General features: G+C 38.2%; 1 protein-coding gene across 2 annotated transcripts in view; it reads left to right on the plus strand.

The window, feature by feature from the left end:
- The window catches only part of USP15 (ubiquitin specific peptidase 15), a gene marked incomplete at both ends in the record, with an annotated part of 68,880 nt that overhangs the window by 26,530 nt on the left and 15,887 nt on the right, over window positions 1-26,463 (plus strand). Inside the window, 4 exons of one of the 2 annotated variants that reach the window (XM_082013942.1) lie at window positions 1,851-1,996; window positions 4,481-4,542; window positions 13,925-14,008; window positions 22,906-23,050. In XM_082013942.1, the coding sequence (XP_081870068.1) occupies window positions 1,851-1,996; window positions 4,481-4,542; window positions 13,925-14,008; window positions 22,906-23,050 (437 nt within the window). The remainder of the gene's footprint in view (window positions 1-1,850; window positions 1,997-4,480; window positions 4,543-13,924; window positions 14,009-22,905; window positions 23,051-26,463) is intronic. The other variant, XM_082013941.1, reaches the window with a different exon arrangement.

The raw sequence follows: 26,463 nt of genomic DNA on the forward strand, positions 1-26,463 counted from the left end.
CATTTAGACTGGAACAGGCACTTTCACTTCAAATCATGAGCCAGCACTTCAGTGACACTTGCTGGGGGGTGCAGGGGGCAGAATTATAAAGTGTGCATTGGTTGCATTCATGGTAGTGTGTAAAAGAACCTCAGTTTAACAGTCTCAAAATTAGCATAATAGTCAAGTAGAACGTCAGTCTTGGACGTAGTGAGTAGTCATCTGATAGGATTGATGCTTCCTGTCTCATAACAGTTCTGTTAGTGCGGTGGAGTATGTTAAAAATTAACATAATAAATGTTAACTTAGTACTTGTGAAGAATACGAGCTGCAATGCTCAAATAATTAATTGTCATGGTATTAATAAGATATGAAAAATTATCTTTTGTAAATTCTTCTTTTAGGGTCAGTCATTGATAAATCTGGGGTTTTTTTTTTTCTATTTTGGAAGATTGTTGCTGGCTAGGTTCATTCTTACATTCAAATATAGTTATTTGAAATCATTGGTTGAGAATTGGTTCAGACAGTATATAATTCTTTTTTTTTTTTTAAAGTCAGCAAATCAAGTAACAGCCTGTTGCCTTGTTTATAGCACCTACCTTGCCTACATATCACCTGTATTATACAGAAACAGATGATCCAGTCTAACACTTACTTTCATACTAAAATGTGTGTTAACTAGTATAGAAGGAAATTGTATTCAGTTGCCTACAATATCTACAAATACTGTATTGGCCAGATGTCATGCATTTCACAAGCCAATGGCTGGATTTTTACAAGGTACTTTTAAGCTTCTGGTCTTATTTTGACTTTTCATATTTAGCAATAGCAGAAGAGAAAATAATAATCTTAATAATCTTAAGTAAAAGGGAGCAAGGGGAATGCTAGAGGAGCTGACACATCCTTTGTCTCTCAAAGAGCTTACATTGGCCCTTACTGTAATTGTGTTTTCAGTGATCACCAGGAATAAACTGTACATGTCTTGACTCCTGTTTTGTTTTCTGTGTTAGCTGTTATGAGACTGGGCTGCCGTGGGGCTTTGAGTGTACCAATTAAAAAAAAAATTCTAAGTGAGGTTGCTATGGTATAGAACTGTACACATTTGTTCAAAGTAAAGAACTCTTAATAAAATCTGCTTTTGCATAAGGAGAATGGAGTTAAATATGGACTTCTTAAATTTCAGTTGTATGCAATAGTTATACTACCTTAAACTTACGTAACATTGATTATATTTCTCTCAGGTGGAGTAAGAGCTGGTAGACCATTTTATGTTAAATCTTTCAAGGACGTAAAATCTTTCATCATCCTTTTAAAATACATTTACGTGCTTCAGTTTTACAGAGTAGTCTTGAATTTCTGTGAGAGTGTAAATTAAAGTTTATGCATATATATTGTGCTTAGTGCTAAATGCACTGGCATACAGGTAGTAGAAGAATGAAAACCAAAAACAGTGTGATTTAGGGAGAAGAGCAGAATGACTTGCACTCCCTGCACCTGGTTTTGCTGCCAGGCTTGCTTCTAATCATTCCCTACCCACCCACACTCTTGTGTTACCATGCTCTAAGAAATTAGTAGATGGGTACATAGGTACCTCTTGTTGATCAGCTATTTATCAACTTTTCTTTATTTGGTCTGCTTTGCTAAGAGATTCAGGAGGGAATAAAATAGTCCTCTAACTGCTTCCATTTTAAAGGCAAGCGAACTAGCAACTTTATGCTTGTCCTACAATGTGATGTAGTTGCATGGATATTTCTACAGTTTCATTCATATTTTGAATATAGGAAAAGAGTATGTGATTCTGATGCTTTATTTGGCCTTATAGTGTTTGTGTATTGAAATGCTAAACTTGTGTTCTCTCCCTTTCAAAACAGATACAATTGAAAAAGAGATAAGGAAAATCTTCAATATTCCAAGTGAAAAAGAGACCAGATTGTGGAACAAATACATGAGTAATACTTTTGAACCTTTGAATAAACCAGACAGTACCATACAGGATGCTGGTTTATACCAAGGACAGGTGCAGTGTAATTTTATTTCTTTTTTTTATGTCTATTTTTTTGCTCATGAAGTGTAGCTGTACCCAATGAATTTTCCTTCTTTTGAAATGAAAATTGCCTCCTAATAGATTGTGTTAGGGATAGAGGATTTTATAAGCAAATTCATCAAAATAGAAGTAGCCTTGGAGTGTGTTTTCAGGATTAAAAATGAGTTTAACTTTCCTGGTCAATTAAAAGTAAATTAACATAGCATGACTTGAATGTGGTAAAACCTGAAATAAAAAAGAAATCGTAGGATCTGGAATATGTTCCTATAACAAAACCCAAAATTTGAAAAACTTCTTAGGTACTCTAAAAGAATAATGTCTTCTACGCAAATTCCACTGTCCAGATTTCAGAAAGAAACTAAGAAAAAATGAAAATATTTCAAATAAGAAATATAGAGACAGAAGACCTTGAAGACCTTCTTTAGCATGGGACTATATAATCACTTTAAAATCCATTTATGGGAGAGTTTCTTGAAAGAGAATTTTTTTTACCTTTTCATATGAATGTAAAGAACAATATTGGATGTTAAAGCTACACAAACTGATTGAACAACTGCATTGTTAGAATAACTTTTCATATTATTATATTGATTCTTTAGTCTTCATATAGAGTTGGATGTTTTTTCAATAGCTGTATTTCATGCTGTCACGCTACAAATATGAACGGATGAAATTTGATGGCAGTAATTGTAGGCGAGATTACATTAAAGTATTTTCTTGAAATACTTGACTCTAACCTACTTAACAGCAGTATTTATGCTGTGCTTCAGTTTTCTTTTATGGCATGGAAGGTAAGTAATCAGTGCACCAAAATAACAGCTTGAACTATTGTGCCCTTTAGCTTCATGCTGCATGCACTTAAAGGCTCACACAGGTAATTTTAACAATGCAGAGGTCCTGCTGGAAGAGCCCCTATCTCCCATAAAAGATTTGCGTCAAAGATGTAACTTGCAAATTGCCTCTATCCCAGTGAAACATTAACTATGAAGAAAGCATGGTCTAATATAGCCATAAAAAGATCTCTAGGTGACATCTGTACTTTCAGCAAAACAAATATTGTTCAAAACTGAGTTTAACCATGGTTTCTGAAAATGCTAAATATTGTGGTCGACCATGTGTGTTTGGTCTGTTGCACTTGCTGACACACAAGGTTATTTTTCTTGCTGAACCTCCTAACCTAATAATAGCTATTCGGACTATTACAGTCTGTCTAACCTAATAGTTATTTTTTACTTTGTAATCCTAAACTATGCATGTGATTAGAGTAAATTAATGTTTTAAATTTGTCAGTTGGTTCCTGAAGCGAGCCTTTAGGGGTTCCATTGACCTTTTAAGTCTAAATCTTCCTTTTATTTAGTAGTCTGAGAGCCAGTTGAAGGAAATATGGCAGAATCTGTCTTACAGCAATTCATGACCAAAGACAGCAGACTACTCTTTTCCAGATAGAAGGTTGGTCATGATGGAAAGCAAGTTTTCAACGTCATGTCTTAGTGTATTCATACTGAAAAGGTGATTACATCTTTAAGTGGCAGCATGACTTACGTATAAGGTTTTGAGCATAAGAACATATGTGAATGTATGTCATTGTGTAGACACATACAGGCATGGCATGACTGCTAGTTAGCGTCCTGAAACATCAGTGTGCAGTTATGCAGAGTCAGTTGCATTGGTAAATAAAAGTTAGATTCAGTTTAAATACTGGAGTCTAGTTGCCGTTTCAAATGATCTGTCTATCCCAGCTGTCAATCCAGAAAGGCATGAGCTTTTTGTAGGTCCTGTGTCATGTCTGCCAGCATAGGCAGATATCTCAAATACCCAAAGGCGTTTCAAATGGCACTTGATGCCTGTGTTTAGGACTGAGTGTTCTGTGCTCTCTTTTGTACCAGTAACAACTTGAATGAAATTAATTTCATTATCCAGCTGTCCCCTTGGGAAATTAATATTAGATGAATGCTTTTGCAAAAAATACAGAGTAACCAGACAGATATGATTTTAAGGCTGTCAAGGCAGAAAATATTTTGCTTTGGGTTGTATTCTACCAATCTGTGTTGAGAGCGAGGCAAAATTCCTTCAAGAATATCCCTTCCTTAACAGGGCTGTTGTATAGACTTGTGATTTCTATAGAGTCATAGATGCTGTTTAGACATTGGAGGTCATCTTCTGGCCTCTTTGAGAGATAAGGTCTTGCCATTTTATCCATGGATTGTTGAGGCATAGAAATATTAAGTGGCTTGCCCAAAGTTGCACAAATTAAGATGTGGTGAGAAAAAAGTTAATAGAGCAAGAGGGAGGTGCCCTGTAATTGAATGGAATATTCTTGAACCTCGGGGAATAGTAACTTAAACATCAGTCTTTTCCATCTCAATCACATGTCAGCAAATCCATTAAAAAGATTGGAACAGAAAGCAATCTACTGATGTTTTTATTCCAGTTTGCTTATTACACTTTTTGTGGTAGGTACTGGTGATAGAACAGAAGAATGAGGATGGAACATGGCCAAGAGGTCCTTCAACTCCTAAGTAAGTTGTGAATTTAAGTAGTTATTCACTATAGGTCAACTGTTTTCACATGTTTTTTTGCTTTTTAAAAAAACCTGGTTTTAAAAGTGTCTTTTTGTTTTGAACATCAGCCTTCAGATGTTTTAGCTGAAGATATGCTGAATAGTGTGGTTTTTTTCAGTACTGCACATTGTAGAACATGACATAATAATGGTGAATTCCTGCATATACATTGCTTAATTTTATTGATTTCAGCCACTGATATGTGTCATCCTGCTTAAAAATAGAAAATATATAGTAGAATAGTAGAAAACTGGAAAACTTAGCTTATTTAGATTTCTGCTTCAAAGCATAGTGTATCTGATAGATATATGTATTTTATATGTTCACCTATTTTTCTTACATGTAAATGTTTTCATGGATAGCTTGTCCTTTTATCTCCAGAGCACAGTATTTACACATAAGCATTATTTAAATTGCAGTCTACACTACCAGCCTGTTGCTTTTGTTCTTTGTTGGGCTGTCATCAAATAACAGAGCATAATGTTCTTTTTCTGTTCTTCCTGCTGCCATTATCAACAGCACCTTGATAATGGCAAGTGAGTAGAAAGACTTGAGTGTGTTTTTTCTCATTTAGATGGATAAACTTTTTTTAATATCGTTTCCAGAATCTAAATCATGTTCTGTTGGTTTTAAAGAACAGTTGGAACTAGTCACTAGTAAATTAACATGATCTCAGCCTTATAAATAGTTAGTTAACTATTTGTGTTATGTGTTAACATAAAAAAACTATTATGTGTTTTTTCCTTTTGTTGGCTGGTTCTTGAGCATGTCTTTCATTAAAAGTTAATTTAAGTTCCTTTTATTCCTTTTGATATTCTGCATTCATATATTTGAGGTTCACTGTTGTTTTAAAACATTTTTATAGTATCATTGCTTATCATTTGAAGGACAGAGATTCTTTATCTTTGGTGTTTCATCTCAAGCACTTTTATTAGAAGCAGTGGCTTCTATTAAGTTGCTTGATGAAGTCTGAGTTCAACTGAAGCTTAGTATCAACAGTATAATCTTGCTTAGCAAGATGTTTTCGCGTAAAGAATTGAGAATGTAGAGCGGCACAACAAATGGGATGCAAAATACTTGAAGTGTAATTTCTGACCTCAGAAAGCACCTAGTAGAAATGGAAGTTCTGAGTCAAATTTTAGATGCAGATTTTGAAGGTAAAAAGAATTTGGGTAACTCAATGTCACAGATTCTTTTGGAAATTTTGGTAGAAGGATATTCTTGCTGATGGTACCGGCTTTTATTCTGCCAAATTTTGATTCCACTGTATGGAAGGCATTCAGGAGCAGTATATAAACTAAAGAATAAATATCTCCTTGAAAATGTTTGATCTGGAGAAAAGTAAAATGGTAACTGAGAATACTGGTGTCAGAGGAGGCTATAAGTAAACCAGACAATGAGGATGAATCGCTTTACTGTGAAGCTGGGATATATTTTTGAGGTTTGACAGCTATCAGAAAGATTGATTTGAAATTTGGTATTCAAATGCACTGTAGTAGTGGAAGGTTTGTAAAATTTAGTGGATTCAAATAGAAGCTATCAACAAGCAGTAATGGGGACAGGTTTTTACATCTGTTTAAAAATTTATGAAAAATCTAATAAATGTTTAAAGGGGTAGAAATATTAAACACTTGCTTTTCAGTCTTCTGTGTGAGATGCATTAGGAGTATTAGTTTGTCATCACAAACCATGTACATCCAGACACCTTCCTACAGTCCTGTCACTGGTCACACACTGGTCTCCCACCGATTCCTGCTGAGACTACTTCTTTGTAGTGCTTGTTTTCTAAAACAAATTGTTTAAAATTGTAAGTACAATATTAGTAATTGTACAAATTGTAAACATAAATTCTGAGGCCAAGGAATAAAATGCCATCTTTAGAAAGGTCAAAATATAGAATATTGGAAAGTATGAAAGATTTATAATGCTTGAAAAGGACAGGATCATGTCAGAATATCAGCTAAGATTTTCACAGAATCACCGAATAGCTGAGGTTGGAAGGCATCTCTGGAGATTGCCTAGTCCAATCCCCTGCTCAAAGAAGGGTCACCTAGAGCAGGTTGATTTGGGAGAGTGTCCAGTCAGGTTTTGAGCACTTCCAAGAATGGAGGCTCCACAGCTTCCCTGGAAAACCTATTCCACTGTTTGATAACTCTCACTGTAAAACAAAATTTCTTATATTTAAATGGGATTGCCTGTGCTTCAGTTTGTGCCCGTTGCCTCTTGTCCTTCCAGCAGGCATCACTGAGAAGAATTTGGCTCAGTTTTCTTTACTCTCCCTCACTAGGGATTTCTACACGTTGATAAAATTGCTCTGGACCCTTCCCTTCTCCAGGCTGAACAGTCCCAGCTCTCTGAGCCTCTCCAACACAGGTCAGATGCTGCAATCCCTTGAATAACCGTTGTGGCCTCTCACTGGACTTACTCCAGTGTATCCCTGTCTGTGGTACTGGGGAGCCCAGAAGTGAATCCAGCACTCCAAGAGTGTCTTGCCAGTGCTGAGTGGAGGGGAAGGATCTTCCCTTGACCTGCTGGCAATGCTTTTCCCAGTATAGGCCACAAGGTTGTTGGCCCAAGGACACATTGCTGGCATATGTTCAGCTTTTTGTCTACCGGGACTCCAGGTGCTTCTCTGCCAAACTACTTTCCATCTGGTCACCTGTTCCCTACATGCCAGTGTGTTCTGGTGCCGGGGCTTATTCCTCCCCATGTGCAGACCTTTGCACTTCCTTTGATTGAACTTCATGAGGTTCCTGTCTGCCTATTTTTCCAGCCCATATAAGTCTGTGTGAATGGCAGCACAACCTGTGTTGTGACAGTGGAAAATGAGAGATAGTAAGATGTTCTGCACATTTCAGCTGTCTCTCTCTTGTTAGCAGAATCGTAACAGCAATCTTTGTATTGATTGCTTCTTTTGGCAGTTTTTCTTTCTTCCTACTGTAGGTGATGAACGTTGGTAGTTTTTTATGAGAAACATTTTCAACATAAACACCTTTTTATGTTAAAGGTGTGAGCATCTTTTTCTACTGCAAGAACAGAAAATATTTACTTTGAAAGTGGACAAATCGGGACCTGAGCTCAGTATAGGAAGCAACACTTTGGAAAATCATAATTCTCTTTCTCTTAAAAGTATAATTAATTGTTACGAGTGAAAAGGTCGATTATCGTATTTGTTTCTTCTCCTGAAGAAACTAGGAAGAAATGATTTCAAGTTTGAGATCCTTTTTATATAGGAGCAAAGACCCTACTGTGCAACTTAGAATTTCAGCTCTATGTCCACGCTTGTCAGTGCTTGGATTTCTTTTATGTGTACTGTTCTTCTAACTTCTGAATTTACTTAATTATGGAAGTAATTGCAACATCTTCTATAAAAACCCCTGTAAAGTTTAATGATACCTGCTATTGTCTCGTACTTTAATGCTGTTTAAAATGTTGGGGGGGGGTTGTCTATAAGTGTCTGAATGTGGTGTACATTCTTAAAATGTGCACAGGAGCAGTCAGGCTTAGGAATAGCTGGATTTTTGGCTCTCTGAGAGATTTTGTTTGTATCAACTGTTTATATCAGCTACTGGGATGTTTGTTGCTCAGGAAGCTTGGCTTCTCTGAAACTTTTTCTAGGAAGCTCATAGTGTCTTCTCCTGGAATGTCTTTACTGTCATCTGCTCCCAAAATAGATATTGCTCAGCATTAATGGGCAGTTCTGCAGAAAATTTTGTTATACTAACTTTTCTGTGAATAACCGTCTCCTCAACATCATACATGTGACAAACTCATCCAAACATGGAGATCCCAGTTGCTTTGGTAGCTTAGTTGCTGCTGATCCTTGAATGAAGACTTGAGATCTGTGTGCAGACAATTTTTTTTCATATGTGTATCCTTCTGTGGGGGATTATTCCACAGGCAGGAAAATTTATTATCAACAAAAGAATGTTTTAAACTAAGATATTAAAAAATCTAAAGTTATAGTTCAAGTAACTTAAGCAACTATACTACAAAATCAAATTACTTATGTTCAGGAGAAACTGTACAACAGCTAAAACCTTTAATATGATCTGATTATAAAACATGAGACAAGGAGGAGGAAGGAGATTTAAGTTTTGAAGTTCCATGAACTACCAGATGAATAGCCAGGACAAGGTTTCTATTAGTTTTCTGCTACTAACTTGTTACCTGTTTATGTGCAAATATAAAAGCAAGTTAGAGAAACATACAAAGGAGCTATTAGCTGGAAGCTTATTTCCTTCTAATTTTAGAAAAGTACTGTTGGCTGTTTTCTTAGAAAACAATAAACAAGTATTAAATCTATTGATCCATCATATTCTTCTGAAATGCTTCTTACACGGTAAAAAACTAAGAATTTTTAATTAATCCATCAATATACATCTGTGTGTGTAATAAAAGTAACAGATGTAATTCTGATCCCTTTAAGATCTCACTATGGAATAAGTCGTCCTAATCAAGTAGTTGGCTACTTTGCATAATTTACAGATGGTCTGCTACTATTTAACAATTTTTGCCTGTAAAAGGGAATACATTGATTTATTTTTTTTTTGACCATACAAAAATTTGAGGCTGCAGACATTCATACTTTTTTCTTCTTGTAATAATGAATGTTTTCTTACAATATTTATCATATGATAAGATTTTTTTTCATAATTTTTTTTCTGGTACAAAACTGTATGCCTTTTTATCTAGGAAAAACACTAACGGCTCTTACTTCATTCTTTTTTGTTTCTGAGCTGGATTCCATAATGTTTTTAAGAGGGGAAAAAAATTTGAATAAAAGATGCTTAGCTATCCTTTTTGAAATAATTTAATGCTTGTGTATCCAAGGTTTTTAGGAAAAAAAAATCCACGAGTCTTCAAAAGAAAAACTCTGCTTGTCTACTGAAATGAAAAGTATCATCTTTAACCAAGAGATTTGAAATCTGTGGTTTTTTCCTTGAAGCAGTCGATGTGCAGACAGGTCTGCATTTCTACTGACTTTGCTGTAAGAAAGATAATTGTGGAGAATAGACCTAACTGGAGACTTACTCTGATGTCTTAAATTGTAAAAGCGCGAGCTGTCAGAGCTTGTCTGACAATTAAGAGCTGGACTGCTGTTTGCTGATGCGTAATAACTTGTTAGACTGTGGTAACCGTGTGTCTGACCCCTGTGGATAAACATCAAATGCTGGTAATGTACAACAGACATTTTCAAGTTAGTTTAACAAACATGGTCATTAATATCCATTAATTCAGGGTTGAGAAACTCTTTAACAAATGCATGACCTGAACATTTTTTTTTATTTCTCAATGTTAAAATATCAACCTTTCATGCACACCCACCGAAGAAGTATGATTAACTGAATTAGTTGCTTTTTCTAAGAAGAGAGTAGTCTAAACTGAAGTAGGTTAAACTTACCAAAGCTTGATTTAAAACCTGAAATTTTATGTTAGCCTGATTATATTAATCCATATATATATACACACATGGATGAAAAGCTGGACATGAGCCAGCAATGTGTGCTTGCAGCCCAGAAGGCCAGCCATATCCTGGGCTGCATCCAAAGAAGCGTGGCCAGCAGGTCAAGGGAGGTGATTCTGCTCCTCTACTCCACTCTGGTGAGACGCCACCTGGAGTCCTGTGTCCAGCTCTGGAGCCCTCAGCACAGGAAAGACATGGACCTGTTGGAGAGGGTCCAGAGGAGGGACACAAAAATGATCAGAGAGATGGAGCCCCTCCCCTGTGAGGACAGGCTGAGAGAGTTGGGGTTGTTCAGCCTGGAGAAGAGAAGGCTCCAGGGAGACCTTGCAGCCTTCCAGTACCTAAAGGAGGAGGCTTGTAAGAGAGATGGGGACAGACTTTTTAGCAGGGCTGTTGTGGTAAGACAAGGGGTAATAGTTTTAAACTGAAAGAGGGTAGATTTAGACTAGATCTAAAGAAGAAATTTTTGACAATGAGGGTGATGAAACACTGGCAGAGGTTGCCCAGAGAGGTGGTAGATGCCTCATGCCTGGAAACATTCCAGGTCAGGTTGGACGGGGATCTGAGCAACCTGATCTAGTTGAAGATGTCCCTGCTCACTGCAAGGGGGTTGGACTATATGAACTTTAAAGGCCCCTTTTAACCCAAAGATTCTATGATCATAACCACCTTCACAGAATCCAAGTCTTTGAAGATGGAAAGACATCTCAAGATAATCTCATCCAGTCCCCCTACTCAAAGCAGGGACAGCTGGAGCAGGTCACCTGGGTCAATGTCCAGGCACATTTTTAATATCTCCAGGGATGGAGACTGTGCAGCCACTCTGGTCAACCTGTTCCAGTTTTTGACCACCCTCACTGTAAAAAAAGTGACAGGTTATCTTTTGTGAACATCATCTTATGCTCAGATGGAATTTCATTTACTTCAATCTATACCCATGGCCTTTTGACCTTTGAGTGGGCACCACTGAGAAGGATCTTGCTCCATATTCTTCATTCCTTCCCACTGGCTATTTATACACTGATAAGATTGCTCTGGAGGCCTTCCCTTCTCTAGGCTGAGCAGTCCCAGCTCTTTCAGCCTCCCCATGCATGTCAGATGCTGTAATCCCTTGATCACCTTTGTGGCCTCTCACTGGACTTGCTCCAGTGAATCCCTGTCTCTCTGGTATTGGGGAGCCCAGAAGTGAACCCAGTACTCCAGGGGTATCTTGCCAGTGCTGAGTGGAGGGGAAGGATCTTCCCTTGACCTGCTGGCGGTGCTTTTCCCAATGCAGCCCACAAAGTTGTTGGCCTTACATTTCTGGCTCATGTTCACCAGGTGCTTCTCTGCCAAGCTACTTTCCATCTGGTCACCTGCCCCACCACACCCCAGTGTGTTCTGGTGCTGGGGGATATTCCTCCCCAGGTGCAGGCCTTTGCATTTCCTTTGATTGAACTTCATGAGGTTCCTGTCTGCCTATTTTTCCAGCCTGCTGAGGTTCCTCTGTATGGCAGCACACCCATCTGGTGTATTAGTCCCTCCTTCCAGATTTGTGTCATCTCTAATCTTGCAGTGGGTGCACTCTGTCCCCATGTTCTGGTCATGAATAAAGATGTTAGAGAGTATAGGACCTGATACTGACCCCTGGAGTATACCATTAGTTACTGGCCTCCAACTGCACTTTGTGCCACTGGTCAAAATCATCTCAGCCCAACCATTCAGCTGGTTTTCAGTCCATTTCACTGTACACTTAGGTAACCCATGCTTTATCTGCTTGTCTATGAGGATGTTACAGGAGACAGTATCAGAAGGCTTGCCGATATTGAGATAAACAACACCCATTGCTCCCTCCTCATCTGCCAAGCTAGTAATCTCATCATAGAAGGCTATCAGGCTGGTTAATCAATATTTCCATTTCATAAATCCATGCTGACTAGTCCTTTTCACATTCTTGTCTGGAAGTGGTTTCCAGGGTTAATTTCTCCATCACCTTCTCTGAGGTTGAGATGTGGCAGACTATCCCTTTTTCCAAGTCATTGTAGTTATTCTGCTGGGCATTCTTTTTCTACAAGTTTAAAGGCAGAACTGAAGTATGGCAGTACATTCAGCATTAGCACTTAACTGTCTTTTCAGGTTTTTTTATTCTCCTTGTTTTGATCTTTTTTTGTTTTATTTTAAATGATGGGGGGGATTTCTGCCAATGTTGTTCCAAAGTTTTCCCACAAGAAATGTATTAAGGGCTGTGAAAGAATTCTGTTCTTCTTTATATGCAGGATTTAGCGATCTAAGCAGCCATAAGCAAACAGAAAGACTGCACACCACAGAGCAGTAGGAATTTCTTACTGTTTTACCTATTATTATCAGTTTGTATTTGATAGCAAATGCTGTCAAAGAGTAAAACTACTGATAGTCATCTTCTCTGGGAAACAATTAACTTATTTCAAGTTTTTTGTGGAAACCAGACATTTATTTACATAGCTTATTCTGGTTTCTTTTAATTTTTTAGGCAACAGTTATACATTGAGTTTTAAATTTAAAAATTGTATTGCATTTGAATTTGGTTTAAATTACATAAAAGCTTCACAGTTTTTTTTAAAAGTTCACTTTCCATTCAAAATGACTCAGTTCAAATAGCCTCTAAAATAATTACATGTATGAATGTGCATAATTTAACTTTTGTCTTGAATTAAGTAGACTTAAATTGACTTCAATTTTATATCTTTCTTGTGGACACAGTCTGTGTATTTTACTTCTTTGAAGATAATGTTCAAAGAAGAGAATTTAGATTGATAAAGGAAATCTACAGGAAAGCTTTATGCATCTTGGTCAGAATACTTTAAAAATTAAATAACATTTTCTTCACATGGTGTTACATCTTTCCTTTTTTAAAAGATTTATTAATAAAAAGGTGAAAATATACTCTGGAAAATTCCCTGTGTAAAATTGTTTATCTTCTTGCAGAGTTTAGTTCCTGAAAGGTGCTTAAAAAAATCCTGCATGCAGAATTTCTTCTCTTAATATTGTGATATGTATTTCAAAGCTTTCCAATGACAGCTGGTGCTTGCAAACCACTTGGAGTTGCATAGGGCCCACAAAAACATGAAGGTGCCTAAATTCCTTTGGGTATTCAGAGCCTTATCCGTGGTTAAGATTTGATCAGAATAAGAAAAATACACTGCAAGATAGTTGTATATTGTATTTAATTGTTATGTTCAGAGGGTCATTGTAATTAAAATGATTCATAGTCTTATATTTTAAAATAGTTTTAAACAAAGGGGATGATTGATAATGCTACTACTTTTGGGAAAAAAAAGTTATTTAGTGTTCCGTGTTGTTCATATTATCCTGGAAGTTTTATAACAATATTAATAAGAAAATTTTAACTAAATGGTTTCGTGCTGCTATTAAACTGACCTTGAAGTATGTATCTTAATTGTTTTTGTATCTCATCTCAACATCCATTTATGGTTAAATGAAAAATTCATAAAATTTCCATGGTAGAAACTTTACATTCTAGGTTTTAGAACACCAAAATATCTGTAGCCATACTATAAACTGAAAAACGGGGGCGGGGGGAGCGGAGGCGGGGGGGGGGGATGTGTGTGTGTGTAGTACAGTGACCTGTGATTTCTTTGTTTGCTTGCTTTTTGTTTTTAATAGCTCTATTTCTTCAACACGGTATCAAAGTTTAAAGTACTGTGAAGCATTTCAAGTTTTAAAAGATGGATGCTGAGGGCTGCGTGTCTTGGGTATTTTTAGTGCTTTGTCCACTCTTTTAAAAGTACTTCTTTTCCATGCTTGTTTATATGAATTGTTCATTTGTTAGCTTTCTTTCATAGTTTTTAATATCTTGACATTTTTATCTAATTTATCATTTTCATATTTTTAAAGGTCCCCAGGTGCATCCAATTTTTCAACTTTACCAAAGATCTCTCCATCTCTATCAAATAATTATAACAACATGAACAACAGAAAGTAAGCAATATACCTTAAAACTTTATTTAATTTAATCACCCCAGTGTGACATAAATTTAAATGTTTTATAACTCCTAGCTTAAGGATTTTGATTTGTTTTGCAATATTTAGATTGTGAATTGTTACTGGTAACTGGTTCATAGTTTAGGTATTATAAAGCATGGTATCAGGAAATGAAAGGCAGTTAAAGATGTTTGGTAACTCTTAGTCCTCAGTAGAATAGACACAAAAAAGAAAGTTGAGCATTGTAAGAAAATACATAAAAGACTTCCTTTAGAGTTTATAATGCTAAATATACATTTTTTTAGATGAACAACAAAAAAAGTATGATCTATTTACATTTATGGTGGTCAGGTTTTCCCTTATTTATTGATGCTAAGGTATTATAGCAGCATATGTGATATCACACATTGATTTGTGACCACTACAGCTGAATTGTTTTAGCTATAATGGTTGTCATAGTGATTATAGCCATTGATTAATTACCAGCAGCTTAATTCTGTGTCTTAGTGCTAGAAGATTTGAGAGATCAGTCTGATAGGTGTGCTTGAATATTACAATAAGCAGAGGCTTAGTAAAAGAGGCTTTTCACTTTTAAGGGTTTTCTTCTTTATATTCCAAATCAGAGGTTTAATAAAGAATTTGATAAAACTCTAAAAGAAGAGCTTTCAGATTCTAGTGGCCAACTTTGTGTGTAATCATTTTTTTGTTGTACACAACTGTAAAAAAAGGTGGTGAATATAGAAAAACATGGAATTATTTCACTTTAACAGATAATGGAGCATCTTTCAAATGCTTGAAACCAGAGAGCACTCATCTTTAATGCAAGCTGGGGGAAATTGAAGAGGCTTATTCTTACAATTCATTCAAATTTAAAATATTTTTCCAAACATGCATTTTGTGATCAAACATGAAGATGTTAAATATTAAAAAGGTGACATAAATATTAAATATCTTATACAATATCTTCCAGTTAAATACTGCATTTATCAGAAGTCATTTTTCCTAAGGGGTGAAGTGTCACTTGTGCTTCTACCAATTGTGAGTAGCCCCAACTCTCACTGTTAAACAGTTGAAATCCATGTTTTTAACTGCAGTCTATTGTACTCTGTGTGTGAATGTTTAGTAAATAAAAAGTATATTGTATCTTTGATTGTGTGAAAAATTACTTGACCAGAGCTGAGCCTCCAGCTGAGGACTAATCTCTCCTTCCCCCATTGCTTATGCAAAAGACAGTTTTAACACCAAAACCAAAGCTTAACAGTTACTTTTTCCTAGGGAGCCACCATTTTGAATCAAGCCAGCAAGGCTTTCTTTTTAATTTTTTTCCTCCTTTTTTTTTTTTCTTTTTTTAATGTTACCTCCTCCCTAGTGATGCTGTAGTTATTTTTAAGAAGCACTTATGAAACCTGCTGCTAGCTCTTGCAGCTTTTAAAGATAATTTCTTTACTTGCTGTAGATGATTTTATTTTCATTTCTTGGTTTATTTTGGAGCCAAAATGGGAGCTTTTAGATCTGAAGGTAAAATTGTGGGGTTGCTTTTTGTTTGTTATTTTTTAATTTGACAATTTTCACCAGGAATACATGTTTAGAAGGAAGTGATGTAAAATTCAGATTTGATAAGGAACTGGTCCTCTGAAGTGCCTTGACTGTAACTTAAACATTTGTAAAACAGATAGTAGGTACATGTTCTCTATAGTGTTATGAAACACCAGCCATTTTTCTCTTGTAACTCAAAACACTGTATATCTGTATGTTATGTAAGGCAGATATTCGGTGCTGAATTATGTGGTTTTCCTTATAATGCAATAATCCAACTATGAGGAGTTTAAATATTTTAAAACCCACAAATTTATAATTCACTACAATATGTAATACAGGAGAATCTCTTAGACTTCTGTCTAAGTACATGTTCAAGATGAGCTGGTTATGTGATAGAGAAGTCATATCCATTAATATACTGTGTACTTTAAAGCACGTACTTGTTGCATTAAGAATATTTTGATTCAAAAGGCAAATGGAAAGATAAATCTCTCTATTTAATTGTATTATACCATTCTGTGTTAAGATCAGTTTCTTCCTATGTTCTGCTCTTCTCACAAATATCTCCTTGTCTAAGCATTAATTAATGGAAAAGAAGTGCTTGCTATCTTCTTTTCATTACTTTCTTAATTAACTACTTAATGACAGCTTTGCCTGGAATTTATTTTCATGTTTCTGCCTTATTGTCTCTTACATTGCAAGTTTTCTTTAGTACAATAGCGAAATTATACATTTGTGGCTTTCCAGGATTCATTGGCACCTCCATATGGACATGAGATGTTGTGACTCTAAACGAAATACCAACATTTGTTTTGAAGATAATTTTAGCTGATTTGTAAGGCAGAAAAAGCAAACAACAGGTTGTGTGTAGTAATAGTCATAAATGCTAGTCATTGCAAGCCTGTTTTTGCAATTATTATAGCTCAGCTATAGAGTACAAATTATGTTAAAACTCTGAAAAGTATGATGTTTCTTTATATGGTACACATTTCTGCAATACTTGTCTGATCCAGGAAGTGTTCTGAGAAATAGTAAGTCTCAAATTGGTAAATATTTAATTGTGTGTTGAGCTAGTCATATGTTAGAAATAGCTTATGCAAATTTTATCAGGTCCAAAGCCTTCATTTCTGTAAATGTGAGCTTGCATTTGATGGAATGGAGGATTCCATATAATTGATCATTGATGTTCTTTTGCCTTTACAGGTGATCTTGTTGAAAGAATAACATAGGAGGATTAGCATAATATGTGTTAGTGGATTCAGAAGAGCAGGGAGAGACACGCATCATTTAGGTCTTACTGGAATTTCTGTTTATTGCTGTTATAAAGCAACACATTTCGTATCACCCATGGTATTTTTTAAATTATGTGGGGAGGGGACTAAAAACAGTTGAACAGGGATTTTTCTTGGGGAATTAAGTGAAAAGTTGTTTTGTTTTCTTCACTTGTAACCATTGTTTCAGGCTCCTAAAATGACTTGCTTCATCATTCAGTACTGTAAGCTTGTCAGAAGACGGACAGCTGGCAGCTTTGTTCACATGCTTGGTATTTTTCAATGTGCTTATTTCAAGAAGTATAAATGTTAATTACATCATCTGTAGAAATAGTTTCTTCATATTCCACCTGAGACATAGGCAAATATTATGAAGAAGGTGGTTCTCTTTTTAACTTTGAGTAGTTTATAATGTTATCTTTTGCTCTGCAGATGATGGTCATGAGCAATAACAAAGACTGTAGTCTTTGTGTAGTGACACACTCATGTCACTCCCCTATTGTGCTTCAGGCATCTCTAAATATTGATGGAACCTGACTATAGGTTTGTTAAAGTGGCTGGTCACAAAAACACATTGGCAGTGCATTACAGTGTTTGAAATATTACAGAGCTCAGTAAGTTTTCCAAACTTTTAACTTACTGGGCTCATTCTTGCAACTCACATTCCTTTTGCAGTACCTGTTTTTCATATATGGCACTCCACTGTCAAGTTGTGTCCTTTTGAAAGCTAGTGATGCTTTTACAAACTACTTTGTTACAAATCCATGCTTCCCAGAACTCAAATTACACAATGAGTGCTCTGGATTCATCATCATCTGAAAACTGCTTTGAGGTTTAAAGGCAGGATACAGACAGTACATATATGTAATTTCAAATATGGCACATGCAACTCAAAATTTATAGATTTACAGGTAATAAAATCTCATTTGGAAACCTCCTTTTACCATTTTCACTACTTCAGCTAGACAGAATTCTTGTTCAAATGTCTGAAGATGGTTTCTTTTTTTTCTAGTCTTGCCTTATTTTTTGAGCAACAATTTACTCCAAGAGCCATCGGTGTTTTCTCTCTGTTATTGCCCTTACTTGACTGCCCCGTTCTAATACCACCCCTCTGCTTTTCCATGCATTGTTCCTCCATTAAAGGCAACTTTCTAAAGGTTTTGCAAGAAAAGCAGGTGGAGGTTGGGGACACGCTGTCACAAGTTACTTATTTTAGGGCGTTTCTGTTTGAATGAGGTTTATGTAGACTTGCCTTGCATCTTTACTTTTTTCCATTGTTAGCCATTTACTACTGACTGTTAATAATACTTTATTTTTTGTCCAGTCTCAAAAGCATGAAAAGCACAATGTAATTTAAATAAAAATAATTCTTCCAGAAAAAATTAAGTTTGCAGGCTGATAAAACTGTAAAGAGACATCCTCTATTCTCCTGCACATAGCAGACACTGTATTTTGCTGGTTAGGTTTTGATAAAATATCAGAGAACTTGAAACAAAAATAGTTTAATAGACCTGACTCACAGGATGAGTGATGATGCTTTAAACCCCTCAAGTGTATTTCTGTGGGCCAGTACAGAACATGAGAGAGGTCAGAAATTGTTTTCCCTTCATTTGTCCCTTAGAGCAAACCAACACTGGGGATGTATCTGCATTATAATTATCTTGAATTAAATTATCATTATGTTACTCAGCTAATATGAAGAAATCTTTCACATGAATGCACTATAGCTAAAAGACACCAATTGCGTTTCCTAGCTTTCTAGTGTCCCTCCTAAGGTGGCAATTCTTGAAGGGGGGAAGGCTGCAGAGAGGCAAAAGGGGAGTGAAAATTCCCAGGAAAATTACATTAAATCTGTTTATTACCCTTACACCTCCTGAATTTCCGAAAGAGATTTGTTAACCATGTGAAAACTGTAATCGTTGCGTCAGGTGAGGATAGCAGTAGGAAGCAAGCAGGCCTGAAAGTAGAAGCTTATTGTGTATCCTGTACATGTGCATTTCTGTTGCTGCTGTGCACTGTTGAGCTGGGTCAGGGGATGGTTATCTTCAATCTACCGGACATCTGCTGGGAGTATAACACGGCAGAGAGGAAACAGTCTAGGAGGTTCCTGGAGTGTGTGGAGGATAACTTCCTGACACAGCTGGTAAGTGAGCCTACCAGGGGAGGTGCCTTGCTGGACCTGCTGTTTACAAACAGAGAAGGACTGGTGGGAGATGTGGTGGTTGGAGGCCGTCTTGGGCTTAGCGACCATGATATGATAGAATTCTCCGTTGTGAGCGAAGTAAGGAGAGGGGTCGGCAAAACTGCTACCATGGACTTCCGGAGGGCAGACTTTGGCCTGTTCAGGTCGCTGGTTGAGAGAGTCCCTTGGGAGACAGTCCTGAAGGACAAAGGGGTCCAGGAAGGCTGGACAGTCTTCAGGAAGGAAATCTTAAAGGCGCAGGAGCAGATGGTACCCATGTGCTGTGAGAAGAGCTGGCGGGGAAGGCGACCGGCCTGGCTGAACAGGGAGATTTTGCTGGGACTCAGGGGAAAGAGGAGAGTTTATCACCTCTGGAAGAAGGGGCAGGCAACTCACAAAGAGTACAAGGATCCCGTTAGGTCAAGCAGGGACAAAATTAGAAAGGCAAAAGCCCAGCTAGAGCTCAATCTGGCCACAGTCGTAAAGGATAATAAAAAATGCTTCTACAAATATATTAACAACAGAAAGAGAAGCAAGGAGAATCTCCATCCCTTAACTGGATATGGCGGGGAACATTGTCTCCAAGGATGAGGACAAAGTTGAGGTACTTAATGCCTTCTTTGCCTCAGTCTTTAATAGCCATCCAGGTATCCACGGGGTATTCAGCCCCCTGAGCTGGAACATGGGGATGGAGAGCACAATAACCCGCCCATAAACCAGGAGGAAGCAGTTAAGGACCTATTAAGGCACCTGGACACCCACAAGTCTGTGGGGCCTGATGGGATCCACCCCAGAGTACTGAGAGAGCTGGCGAAGGAGCTTGCCAAGCCACTCTCCATCATTTACCAGCAGTCCTGGTTAACAGGGGAGGTCCCAGATGACTGGAGGCTTGCCAATGTGACACCCATCTACAAGAAAGGCCAGAAGGAGGATCCTGGGAACTACAGGCCTGTTAGCCTGATCTCTGTACCGGGGAAGATCATGGAGCGGTTGGTCTTGAGAGTGCTCACAGGGCATCCGCAGGACAACCAAGGGATTATGACCAGGTGACCTGCCTAGTGGATGAGGGAAAGGCTGTGGATGTTGTCTACCTGGACTTTAGTAAAGCCTTTGACAGCGTCTCCCACAGCCTTCTCCTGGAGAAACTGGCGGCTCATGGCTTAGACAGGTTTACTCTTCGCTGGGTGAAGAACTGGCTGGACGGCCGACCTCAGAGAGTTGTGGTGAATGGCGTTAAATCCGGCTGGTGGCCGGTCACAAGTGGTGTTCCCCAGGGCTCTGTTCTGGGGCTGGTCTTGTTCAATATCTTAATTGGTGACCTGGATGGGGGGATCGAGTGCTCCCTCAGTAAGTTTGCAGATGACACCAAGATGAGTGGGAGTGTTGATCTGCTGGAGGGTAGGAGGGCTCTGCAGAGGGATCTGGACAGGCTGGATCGATGGGCAGAGGTCAACTGTATGAGGTTTAACAAGGCCAAGTGCTGGGTCATGCAGTTGGGTCACAACAACCCCATGCAACACTACAGGCTTAGGGAGGAGTGGCTAGAGAGCTGCCCGGCGGAAAGGGACCTGGGGGTGCTGGTTGACAGCCAGCTGAATATGAGCCAGCAGTGTGTCCAGGTGGCCAAGAAGGCCAACAGGGTCCTGGCCTGTATCAGAAATAGTGTGGCCAGCAGGAGTAGGTTAGTGATCGTGCCCCTGTGCTTGGCACTGGTGAGGCCACACCTCAAATCCTGTGTTCAATTTTGGGCCCCTCACTACAAGAAGGATGCTGAGGTGCTGGAGCGTGTCCAGAGAAGGGCAGTGAAGCTGGTGAGGGGTCTGGAGCACAAGTCTTATGGGGAGTGGCTGAGGGAACTGGGGTTGTCTAGTCTGGAGAAGAGGAGGCTGAGGGGAGACCTTAATGCTCTCTACAACTACATGAAGGGGTTGTGGTGACGTGGGTGTTGGTCTCTTCTCCCAACTAACTAGTGATAGGATGAGAGGAAATGGCCTCAAGTTGTGCCAGGGGAGGTTTAGATTTGGTATTGGGAAAAATGTCTTTACCGAGAGAGTTGTCAAGCATTGGAACAGGCTGCCCAGGGAGGTGGTGGAGTCGCCATCTCTGGAAGTGTTCAAAAAACGTGTGGATGTGGCGCTTCAGGACATGTTTTAGGGGACATGGTGGCGCTGGATTAATGGTTGGACTTGATGATCTTGAAGGTCATTTCCAACCTTAGTGATTCTGTGATTCTGTTATATTGTGGAGATCGCATTAGCACCAATGGCACGCTTGTGCTTTTTTTTCCTGGGGGAGCTGACTTGCCAGCTTAAGGGAATTGGGGTTGATTGCGGTAGGTGGACAGCAGCTGCAAAGGCAGATGCATGGTAATTCCTGGGGATCTCTTATGCGTGGGTGAACAAGGGACTAATGATAGGGAAGGGTTGACTACAGAAGCAAGCTTGAAGGGTGTGTGGGCCTTGGAGTTCAAGAAGTATCTTGTGTAAATTAGGGTGAAGGTTAGGATTAAGCTGAACCAGCAAAACTTAACTTTACAGGGATTTTTCATGGAGAATGACCAGTAAACGCAATGCCACTTAGCTAGTTTGGGGGCAAGCCAGAGGGCAGAGAAAATGCATGTGTATGGAAAAAGGACTGCTAGGAAAGTCAACTATTAAAAATAATCAGATGTAAAAGTTTGAGAACAGCAGCTTTATGGACAGTGGAGGTATAAACTACACAGATTTCCTTCCCCTTGTCTTTGAAATTTTCATTAACTCTTGTGATTAAAAAAACCCAAGTGTTATTCATGAAAAGTGAGTGTGCGCTGAGGGGACAGTTGGAATTCAATTGGATGTAAAGAGTGTGATACCGTTCAGGAGTAATGGTTAGAGTGTAACATTGGGCACTTGCATCTTCAGACTTTTACAGTTATAAATCTCAATTATTTATTGGGATTGATTCTTTGCACTGCATTTTTTTTCCTTGTCATTCATAGTGATTGACTTTCAAAGTTTTGTTCAAGTTGCTTCTAATGTGAATAATGCTTAGTGACTGTAGAAATACTCTTGAACTTTAGCCAAAGCTACTAAACATAGATTTCATTACGATCAGTGCCTGAAATAATTTAAGAAAGGATTTAACCTTTCTGGTTAGTTGGTTTTTCTAACATTTGTAATATTACAGAGCATCTTCTTACAAGATTCTTCTGCCTTTCTAGTGTTCTCGGATATGCTTACTTTACTGTTTTGAGGGTTATTCTATATTTAGTATTTGCATGATTTCATCTGGAAACAAATCGCTTTAAATCTTATCATTTTACCTATTTCAATTTTCTCCAGTTTCTCTGAACAGATGCATCATAGAGATTTATAATGAAGTTGTACAAGGCATTTGCGCATTCTTTTACCTCTCAAGGCTTTCCTGCATTTGCATGCTGGATTGTGCTGTCCTAGCAGGGAACCTATAAATAGTCTCTGATGCAGTGAGGCAGCTGTGCCACAGTGGCCTTGGAAATCTCAGCTTTCACCTGTAACTCTGCATTCCTGTTCCCACCGACCTCACTCTTGCAGTAGCAGGATGCAAAAGGGATGTAAATGATTGATTGCTGCTGGTGGTGTCTAAAGTCTGAGTGTATTAAATTTGATGGAGCAATGAACAATAGAGTAAGCTGTGAAGCTGCTCCTATCAAAAAGGGGTAGGGATATAATAATTACAGCTATTGCAGTACATTAGATTTTGGTTGTTTGCACGGTTGACTTTAAATTTTAAATTTATGTTGCTACCAACTTCTTTAAAATCCTTTCTTGTTCACAGAAGTCACTTTAACATTTTTAATCCTTTAAATTTATTAAGTACTTCTACATATTAAAGTACTATAGAGTACATGTTTACATTGTGAAAGATGTTTTGTTTTTTTACAGTGTGAAAAATTCAAACTATTGTCTCCCATCATATACTGCTTATAAGAATTACGATTATTCAGAGCCAGGAAGACACAACGAGCAGCCAGGCCTGTGTGGCCTGAGTAACTTGGGGAATACGTGTTTCATGAATTCAGCTATTCAGGTATGTACCTCATAATAAAATGAGCTTGCCTTATTACTTGGACAGTGGGATTCGTTGCTTTTTTAATAATATGCATGTCACAAAAAATACTTTTTCATTTTGAGATGTACTTGAGTACAGGTTGTAGTGCTGAAGTGTCAAAAAGTGGATGACTGGTAGATTGCTGGGCTTCTGTTACTGACTTTATCAGCTAACTTTCAGTGTGCAGGTTAACATGCAGGCAATCTTTGAACATATTTCCCTTTGACCTTTCTCCTTTGAATAGCTGTTATTTCATGGATAAGATATTTTACAGGAATGTAATAGCTTATTTCTTTGTTATGATTGCAAGAGAAATGCTAGTATATCTAGTATTACTCTCAACAACACAAAAAAGTTCAGTCTTTTTAAGTGGCAGCTACAGTGGTAGATTAGTGATCAGAAAGAACTAGTGGTTTTATTTGGTTCTGGAACTTATGTTTTGTCATCAAAGCATTCTTATGTCAAAAAGATGTAAAGTGTATTTAAGTTCTTGTTCACATTTTTTTCCTGCTGAGTATAAAGATACTAGATCTTAACCAAGCATACTTCAGAGTTAATCTCCTCCTTTGTCATCACAAGGGTTCCTGACTTAACATTTGTGATTTCTTTGGGTGAAATAAAAAAAAATAGTATGTTGAATTCCTCTTTAGCCTGTTCAGGAAAAAAGGTAGTTTCAGATAAATTGGTAAGCTAAATTTATGAAGTTGTTGAAATTTGTTCAAAAGAAGAAATATTCCAGAGTTTCATGGTCTGTGTAGATTTTCTATCCCTTCTCTGTATATAGGATCAGAGAACAATTTGTGTTAGAAGGGACACCAGAATGATCACGGGTCCCACCTCGTGTTTGTGTCCATTCTACCAGTCCTGTCACTATGCACTTTTGAGAAGTCTGGCGCCACTTTTCTGTAGCCTCCTATTAGGTAGCTGCAGATGGCCATGAAACTCTCTCCTTAGTTTTGTCTTCTTCAGGTTGAACAAATGTATACAGCTCTCAACCTTTCCTCGTATGTTGTTTTCTAGCCCCACGACCATGTTGATGGCCCTCCTCAACTCTTTCTTACACTAGAGAGCACTGAATAGGACGGTGCTCCAGCAGCAGTCTCATAAGTGCCAAATAGAGGGAAGACCTGCTTCCCTTTGCCTCTGGCTGCTATTGCTAATACAGCCCAGCCTGCAATTGGCCACCTTTCCCACAGGAAGGACCGCTGGGTCATATTATGCAAAGCTGCTTTCTAGCCAGTCGGCCCCCAGCCTGTAGTGGTGTATGGGGTTATTCCATGGTTATTCCATACTTATTTATATAAGGCATCTATAAAATTCAATTTATTCTTGTTTCTAAAAATGTTTTCATGAGGATACTTGAAGAGTAGTTGAATAGTGCAGGAAGTAATTCAAATTTTTTTTTTAGCATGCTGCATGAAAGATGGCTAAACTGCAAGGGGGAGGGACACACATCTTGCAGCATCCGTTCTAAATAAAAATGCTATATGTAATCTCTCAGTTACTGAATTGTTTCATTATGCTATTGTAAGGACAAAGAAAATATTTTTGTGTCTAGTGTGTGAACCAGAATTGTCTTTTAAAAGTTAAATTAAAAGTATATTCTTAGTACATAGTGAAGTATTTTTTTATGATGCTACACTGTTCATCAGGCTAGAATGATTAAAAACAAGGATAATTTTTATTACTTATTCAAACCTTTGTTAAACTGGTATATATGAATTTGCGTCTATGTAGATTTAGAAGTAACCTTTTAGGTGAGAATTATAAGAATGGGTTATTGCCTTTAGGAATCTTACACGTATTAACAAACTTAATACAGTTCACATCAGTATCCCATTGTGTTAATTGGATTTAATTCTAAGGACTGATTTCTAAATCAGGTCAGCTTTGACTTCATTGCTTTTCAGTTATATCTAGGGAATCAAGTGTTCAAATAAGTTCTGAGAAAGTGTAAATTAATAAATACAGTTCTGCTGATTCATAAGACAGTGCTCTGGGTAAGAAAATTAGGTGTTGATTGAGCAATGCAGCTTTTAGTTTGGCATAGTACCTTTAGCATGTCCTTGATGGTGTGTTTTTTTCAAATGCATTATTTGGCAGCTTTCTTAGCAGGGAATTGTAAAGGGTTTCACCTACTGTATCTCTCAAAGTATTGTTCAGAGTTTAATGTTATCTAAGAAATCCATGTAAGTGCTTTTTAGTGTAAGTATGGCGTGTTCTTAACACACTAAGGTCTCTCAGACTGCAAGTTCTACAGTCGTCTTCCTCTTGCTACTACTTCTGCCCTTTTCCAACTACACTGAAAGCATACATTTCACTGCACTCATTTGCCATTAATTTTACCTCCTACTGTTACCAGACTAACATTGGAGTATTCTGGCTAGAGGTGTAATGCCTGTGGTTGAAGCACTCTGAATGCACTTGATCTTGTCTAATCATGGAAGCAATGCAGGGATGGGCCTGGGTAGCGTATGGATGGCAGACTAGGTAATTCTGCTTGGGAATATTTGATGCTCTAGGCTTTGACCTGGATGATGGAGCAGAATGGACCCACTGCAAGATTAGACATGACACAAATCTGGAAGGAGGGACTAATACACCAGATGGGTGTGCTGCCGTACAGAGGAACCTCAGCAGGCTGGAAAAATAGGCAGACAGGAACCTCATGAAGTTCAGTCAAAGGAAATGCAAAGGCCTGCACCTGGGGAGGAATATCCCCCAGCACCAGAACACACTGAGGTGTGGTGGGGCAGGTGACCAGATGGAAAGTAGCTTGGCAGAGAAGCACCTGGAGTCCTGGTGGACAAAAAGCTGAACATAAGCCAACAATGTGTCCTTGGGCCAAGGCAGCCAACAGCCTCCTGAGCTGCACTGAGAAGAGTATTGCTAGCAGACTGAGAGAGGTGATCCTTCCCCTCCACTCGGCACTGGCAAGACACCCTTGGAGTGCTGGGTTCACTTCTGGGCTCCCCAATACCAGACAGACAGGGATATACTGGAGCAAGTCCAGTGAGAGGCCACAAAGGTTATTCAAGGGATTGCAGCATCTGACCTGTATGGAGAGGCTGAGAGAGCTGGGACTGTTCAGCCTGGAGAAGGGAAGGGTCCAGAGCAATCTTATCAATGTATATAAATACCCAGTGGGAGGGAATGAAGAAGATGGAGCAAGATCCTTCTCAGTGGTGCCTATTGGAAGGACAGGAGGCAACGGGCACAAACTGAAGCACAGGCAATCCCATTTAAATATAAGAAATTTTGTTTTACAGTGAGGATAAAACAGTGGAATAGGTTTTCCAGGGAAGCTGTGGAGCCTCCATCCTTGGAGGTGCTCAAAACCTGACTGGACACTTTCCCAAATCAACCTGCTCTAGGTGACCCTTCTTTGAGCA

The sequence above is a fragment of the Phaethon aethereus genome, assembly GCF_964289735.1.
Source record: "Phaethon aethereus genome assembly, chromosome: 1".
Classification (NCBI taxonomy): Eukaryota; Metazoa; Chordata; class Aves; order Phaethontiformes; family Phaethontidae; genus Phaethon; species Phaethon aethereus.